The following is a 7,719-nucleotide window of genomic DNA, read 5'->3' as shown; positions in this document are numbered from 1 at the left end:
ATTTGGCAACAGTCATCAAACTGCTCAGAAAAGATCATGAGTCATAAATCTGCTACGTGACAAATGAATCATGATTTCCACAGTTTGAGATGGTGGTTGGGGTTCATGTTATGAAATGATATGGCCTTACCAAAAATGTGTGTTTTGATCTTTAATATGTGCAACCATGGAAACATAGATACACAAAATCACTAATCAATACAATCAATCAATCTATCTATCTATCTCCATCCATCTATCCAGTATTTTTATGGTGTGTTTTACGGGACTAAGGTGGGGTTCAGAATAAAAGAAAAAAAAAAACTCTGTTTACTCTTCACCTGGCTGATATGAAAGGAATGTTCACCAATAGTCCCTGTGTGTGTGTGTGTGTGTGTGTGTGTGTGTGTGTGTGTGTGTGTGTGTATTGCCTGTCCATCGATCACAGCTGATAATGGAAACATCCAGTTGCACCTTAGTTGTGCAGCGTGACGACACACAGGCTTTATCACTTTGAAGTTTGAGATGGAACCTGTAAAAGTCTATTGTTTTAACCTTTTTCTATTTCAATATTTTCTGTTAAAGTAATAAATGTTTCTTGCAAGAATTGGATGCAACAAGTCTGCTCAAAAACACTTTACACATATAGATAGTGGAATATATTCAGTGGGTAAATCTGGTTCTCCCACAATTATGAGACATACAGTCACATAGCCCACAAAGCACATCACACTGGACACCCACAATTTACTTTGCAATATGTCACATCCATGGGAACGGTTGTAAAGTAAAGAGGAGGTCCTAAAATGATGTGCCTGTTCATTATACCCGAGGTTTGACTTTATATTCTGGTGTTGCATGAGTCTGTATATGTGTGTGTGTGTGTGTGTGTGGGTGGGTGTGTACAGATGATACAACTAACATGTACAGGCAGGACAGTATCATTTCATGAATGCAAAATAGGTTGGCAGTGTTTGTTATGTGATGTATATCACTGCAATGTTTTCAGTTTGGATATAAAAAGGTCTTTCTGCAGTAGTTTTATAGAAACTGGCATAGTGACTATTATGTAATTCTTGTGCTCTCTCCAACACACTACAAGTGAGATTTTCTTCCCTAACATTCCCTCATCCTTCACTCCCCTGCTGAGGACACCAGCCAATCGCACCTCAGCTGGGTCCCTCCCCTGCTCTTATAAATAGCACTGGGGATCAGGGAGGGTCTATCTGCCTGGCTCTCCTTCCCTCTGCAGAGTCTCTCCTCTCACACCACCTCATTGCTTCAGACCATGTCTATCAGAGCCATGAAGACCACCACCTACTCCACTCGGTCCTCCTCCGGGGGCCCATCCCAGGGCTACAGCAGCCGCTCCTTCTCCGGCTACGGTGGCCAGGGTGGTGGCAGGCAGAGCCATGCTGTCCGCAGCTCCTATGGGGGATTGGGCAGCTGTGGTGCTGCTGTGGGCGCTGGGGGGTTTAAAGTGGCCGGTGGGTATAATGCCGGGGGGTCTGCACAAAGAGGAGGTGGAGTAGAGTTTGGCTATATGGGCTTCGGTGGAGGTATGGGAGGTGGCATGGCCAATGAAGCCCCCATCACTGCGGTGACTGTGAACAAGAGCCTGCTGGCCCCGCTGAACCTGGAGATTGACCCCAACATCCAGGTGGTCCGCACCCAGGAGAAGGACCAGATCAAGACCCTCAACAACCGCTTTGCTTCCTTCATTGACAAGGTCAGTCAGCTCAGGACTGAGATGAGATAGATAAACACTATTGTCCTCGCAATAATAGCAACAAACAGCTCATACAGTTTGTCGCTTTATAGCTTTTGGACTGTTTGGATAAAGCTATTAAATTTCACACAGAGTAGAAAAAAAACTCAGGAACTTCTGAGGAAATGAGTGTATTACAAGCAAAAGTAGCTCAACGTGAAAGAGGCCTGATCTCACAATAGAGATCATCCAGTGAAAACTGTGTAACAAAACAGCGTCTGCTAAAAGCCATGCATGGTGATACTGTGGAGGATACAGACTGTTTTGAGTAATGCCATAGCTTTGCTCACATGTTTTCACTCTCAGGTGAGATCATAGAGCTTTGACAAGAGGATCAACCTGGATACAGAGTACATCGGGCTGGGATGAAGGGCAGAACAAATTTAGCTTGAAGGGGTGCATTCCAATATGAGCAATATCCTGCATAAAAAGAGATTTAGTGGTTTTGAAAGTAGTGCCAGGCGTGCTCTTTTGCAAAAACATATGTGTTGTGTTATTTTTAAATTAAACTTACTGAATAATCACAGCCTGTACAAAAAGAAAAAAAGAGTGGGCGTGGCCGAGAGAAAAGTTTACTGAGTGAAGTAGATCACGAAAGAAAGAAATTTCAACAGAACACCATCAGTTATCTCAATAATGCCCACTTAATGAGGCTGTACTAAGCAATTGTCTTAGCATAAACCATTGTTATGCACTCACTATACCATTTTTTTACTGGTTCTACATGATTATATGTATATATACAGTATATATATATGATTATTAGTTATTTTAACAGGTGTGCACTCTCTACCACCTGAGATTGAGTAGATTCTTTAATCGCCCATTGGGACATTCTTGTTTCAGGAGCATAGAAGTTAAGCTGTAAATCAATCACGCTGAAACTAATTATTCACATTGTAAAACAAAGCTTGCATTCCATCGTGATATTGCACACACTCACGCAGACCTGTATGTCTCTCATCATGTTTGCCAAGTGGTAGCGGGACCCCACCCTGCACTAGACGCTCAATAGAAGAGTTGTAAATGGGAAACCGGGACACAGTGCCCCTTTGTGTCGAAAAGTGGCACTATGGGTGAGAAATGAATGAACAGTAATTGATGTGACATTTGGAGAGAAGCTCAATTAGTTATTTGTGTTGAGTCAAACTTTATGTGGTTCTTTGTCCATCAGCAAACAACAAAGTGAATCCATTCACATGTAATGCCCACCTTCTTTTTACAGGCATACTTTCTCTCTGTCCACACACACACCCACCCACACCCCCCCCCCCCCCCCCCCCCCCCCCCCACACACACACACACACACACAAAGAAAACAAGTATAGTGCATTACCATCTCCCCATTCTTTAACCATCAAGACAAGTCATTTCTGAATATTTACCTCTTCTTTATTGATCATTCATTGTCGTCTGTCTGCAGGTACGCTTTCTAGAGCAGCAGAACAAAATGCTTGAGACCAAGTGGAAACTTGTGCATGAACAGACCACGTCTTGCTCAAACGTGGATGCCATGTTCGAAGCCTACATCGCCAACCTGCGTAAGCAGTTCGACAACTTAGGTCATGAAAAATTCAAACTTGAGTCCGACATGCATCACATGACGGGCGTGGTTGAGGACTTCAAAAACAAGTGAGTGGGGTAGAGGATTTCAACCTTCAGTGTTACCCTCATCCTTAATGTGGTTATAATCAATATTGTTAACAATGGATTAAATTACTACAGAAATCTGTTCCTTTAGATGCAGATAGTTTTGGAGGAAACCCCATCTATTTCATTCCATTTTTCTTTTGAAACTGAACTAATCCAAACTTTTATATATATATTTTTTCTATTCCAGGACAAATTTCTTTAATTCACGATGAAAAAAAAAATACACGTGAAAGGTGTAGCTCTCGGCTCTACAGAGCATTTTAGCGTTTTTCAGTTATTTGCTTTGATTCCACAACTTTATGGTTTTCATTCACTCTCACCGCTTTCATCAGTGACATTTTCTGCAGCAGCAGACAGCATGGAAACTCACTGTACGCAAACTTCCCAGCATCAAACGACAAAACTAAATTAGCCACTATCCGGTGAACATGGAGCAGATAAAGAGATATGTCCCACAGCAGTGACCAGAGCTAAAATGAGAGCTAACATTGAAGTGATTCAACAGGAGATCAGAATCACTCCAAATTAATTACAATGTTGCTCTTCATATCCGGAGTGTTTGAGTGTCTGAGTTTACAGCTTGCTTAAGCTACCCCCAAGTGACAACTACTGTTATTGCAGGTTTTAATAAATGCAAATGTATGATTAAACCTTTTTTCACCTTGTGCATAGACATAGATGTGCTACATGTGGATCAGACGAGGAGACTGAAAAGATTACAATACAATTCTGAAAATAATTTTAACTCTTTCTGATCTTTTTTTTTCCAGGTATGAGAATGAGATCAACAAGCGCAATGAGTGTGAGAACAACTTTGTCCTCATAAAGAAGGTCAGTTTAGGTCTAACATATTCTTGGTCTCGAATCTGCAATAAGCCTTTGAGCAGAAGGAGCCCACACAATGGTCATTTCTACCTCAAGGCCGGGGCTGCATGCAACGATGAATATTCTCAGTGTAGCCTTTTCTGTGCAGGACACTGATGCAGCCTATATGATCAAAGTGGAGCTGGAAGCCAAACTGGATGGGCTCTCTGATGAGATTGAGTTCCTGAGGCAGATCTATGACACAGTAATGACCTTATTTCACTTTTCAGTGGCGCAAAAATTGATTCATTGATTTAGCCATATGTCACCTTAAAACAAAGAGCATTTTCATGTTGTCCCATGTCCATTTATTTCTCTGCTCGTGTTTTTCGTATTATCCTGTGTAGGAAATCCATGAGCTGCAGAGCCAGATCAAGGACACATGCGTTGTGGTGGAGATGGACAACAGCCGTAACCTTGACATGGACGCCATCGTTGCAGAAGTGCGTGCCCAGTATGAAGACATCGCCAACCGAAGCAGAGCCGAGGCTGAGTCATGGTACCAGACTAAGGTGAGATCACTATTCATGTCAAAACAAAACCTTCCTAAGAATGTGGCTAAAATCAAACTATCAACAACAACAGCATTTTGATGTGTCAGTCTGACTTGTCCCCTGTCTGTACCAGTATGCAGAGATGCAGCAGTCAGCAGGTAAACATGGTGATGACCTGAAGTCAAACAAAGCTGAGATCGCTGACATGAACCGCAGGATAATGAGGCTGCAGTCTGAAATTGACATGGTTAAATCACAGGTAAGAGCTACACATTTCAGTTCTGTGTTTTTATACACAGTTGGACTGTAATGTGATTTAGTCTTTAATGTCTTTGATTTGATAACTCCTTGGTCTTATTAAGACTATAGGGGGTTTGTACTACACTTCACTCTCTGCCTTTTCTCTAGCGAAACAGTTTGGAAGCTCAGATCGCAGAGACTGAGGAGCGTGGTGAGCTGGCAGTGAAGGACGCTAGACTCCGCATCAGAGATCTGGAGGAAGCACTCCAGAGAGCCAAGCACGACATGGCCCTTCAAGTCCGCCAGTACCAGGAACTAATGAATGTGAAGCTGGCTCTGGACATTGAGATTGCCACCTACAGGAAGCTGCTGGAAGGAGAGGAGAGCAGGTAAGCTGTTGCTGTGAAAGCACCACCTTGTGGAGCTGATGAGAAATATATTTTTGCATGAATATCATTGTGTATATCTCATAATATTCTGCTTGCTCCTTTCTTTTTCTGTTTTTCTCTACAGGTTAGCAACTGGAATCAAGACCAATATATCCAAGCAGACTTGTGAGTTCATGTTCTACCTTGGTACAAACATGTTACAGTATAACACATTAAAACTACTCATCAAAACTCTTCATACAAGCATCAACATTGCATACTGGTATGCAAACTCTCAATGGGCTTTTTTGTGGCCCGCATCAGCTCCTGAGATCTCTAAGAAGCACTCCTACCAAACCTTTGCAGACACAAAAATATGTGTTCATCCAAATATCTCCTCATTTACCTCCCTTTCCACCACTACGTCTGTGTTAATGATTTCCTTTTACTTCTGAATGTGCAGCTGGGAACTACAATGCCTACGGCCTGGAGAGCTCTCGAACACCTTCCTACGTCAGCTGCTCCTACGGTGGAGTCAGGGCCAGCAGCGGTTCTGTCAATGCCCTCGACGGAGCAACAGTGAAGAGCACCACAGTCACCAAGACAGAAACCGTGGTGGTCAAGACCGAGGAGAAGAAGGAGGAGGAGGAGGAGAACCAGCAGGTAGCAACCGAGGAGCCAGCGGCCGTGGAGAAGAAGGAGGAGGAGGAGGAGGAGAACCAGCAGGTAGCAACCGAGGAGCCAGCGGCCGTGGAGAAGAAGGAGGAGCAGGAGCAGGAGCAGGGGGAGGCTGAAGCTGTGGCTGTGGCTGTGGCTGAGGAGTGATGTGTTTATTCCTGTTTTGTCAGATTTATGATTGATGATTTTGGTCTTGGAAGTTAAGAAAAAGCACACAGACTGCTTTATCATTCAGTTCTTTACTGATGTGCCTTCACCCAATAATGTTTCTTCTGTAAGCAACTTCCCTACAGATATCCTAGGTGACACTGGATGAGTCTTTGTTCAGGTTTCTGTGAATGAATTACTGTCAACTGCAGTCCGTCACTGCGCTGGTTCAGAGATTTACTGCACCACACTTGTTTGGCCAGCAAGTGGCGCTATTGTCTGTGCTTTCCTCTGCTACGCTATCTTGTCGGTTGACTCACTCAAAGCACTGCTGTCGCATCAATACTGCTGATAGGGGTAATTAGGGGAAATAAACCATCGCCGTGCTGAACTTGTTATGCTAAACCTGCTGTACTTAAACAGTTGAAAATCTGTCACAAAAGCCTTCATGACTTCTGCTTCGCAAAAAACATTTTTTGGTGCTACTGTTGGCAACACCTGGAGTCCTGTTAGCCCCACAATAAATGTTCTTCAAATTGTATTTTACATGTTCGTGTGTTTTGTTGAATTGTAGGGTTCCATGTAAGTTTGATGTATAGTTGCACTCTTTCATTTATTTTTTTAAAACATGACAAACCTCACAAAATGAGGAGAATATTTACAAAAATATTAAAAGAATCATTTAAAGACACAATGAAAGACAGCTGTTGGCAAACACATTGAAAATTGTCCTGAAGGGACATTCTGGTGTGTCAACACCAGACAAAAACACACAAACGCATGCACGCACGCACGCACACACACGCACACACACACACACACACACACACACACACACACACACACACACACACACACACACACACACACACACACACACACACACACACACACACACATTTTTCTCTTTCACAAAAATAATTGAAGGTCATGCATTCCTTTAAAATTTCAGCAAAGGTCATGGTCCAAACCCCTTTAAGCCCTTTCTGTAAAGAAGTATGAATCTTAAGTTCAAACAAAGCACATGCAAAACAAACAAATCCAACATGCAGTCTAATTCAAATACGACAAGAGTTGTATCAAGGAATACAACTAATGCAAACTGTGAGAGTCTCTGTGTGTGTGCTAAAGTAACATGATTTATCTGAAGTAAAATGTATTTTTCTCACTCTCACATATTTACTTAAGAGGCCTTTGCAGCCCTGGAAGAACAGGTTTGAACATGAATTGGATGGTGGTGCCGCACCCAAGGGTACACAACCTTTCATGAAGTTTAAGACAAAACACTGCACAAATCCCACAGTACCACCCACCGTTCATCGCTCCTCACAGAACTGTGGCTGCCGACATACACTCAGGCAGAATGGAGATTTGTCAGGTTTGAAGGCTTTGTGAAATATGGTTTTGTGAAATATGTTCACAGCAATAGCTGTAAGAGATGACCTAATACGAAAACCTCACCTCTAGTATTATCGTGCTTAAAAATAACCTGCTCAAAACACAAACTGTGCCTGTATCAAAATCTGTG

At 42.7% G+C, this 7,719-nt stretch overlaps 1 protein-coding gene across 1 annotated transcript; it reads left to right on the top strand.

Moving 5' to 3' along the window:
- The first annotated feature begins 1,267 nt into the window (after window positions 1-1,267).
- Window positions 1,268-6,191, top strand: LOC142954543 (keratin, type II cytoskeletal 8-like). The gene is made up of 10 exons (XM_076095623.1): window positions 1,268-1,708; window positions 3,171-3,379; window positions 4,171-4,231; window positions 4,374-4,469; window positions 4,612-4,776; window positions 4,892-5,017; window positions 5,167-5,387; window positions 5,512-5,552; window positions 5,830-6,029; window positions 6,060-6,191. Exons 1-10 carry the CDS (start codon window positions 1,268-1,270, stop codon window positions 6,189-6,191), a joined length of 1,692 nt encoding a protein of 563 aa, XP_075951738.1.
- The last annotated feature ends 1,528 nt before the right edge of the window (window positions 6,192-7,719 follow it).

Source organism: Anarhichas minor, unplaced genomic scaffold (genome assembly GCF_050575085.1).
Source record: "Anarhichas minor isolate MPS153535 unplaced genomic scaffold, ASM5057508v1 ptg000021l, whole genome shotgun sequence".
NCBI lineage: Eukaryota > Metazoa > Chordata > Actinopteri > Perciformes > Anarhichadidae > Anarhichas > Anarhichas minor.
Note: the sequence above shows the minus strand (reverse complement) of the source record. Positions and strands in the feature narration are given on the sequence as shown.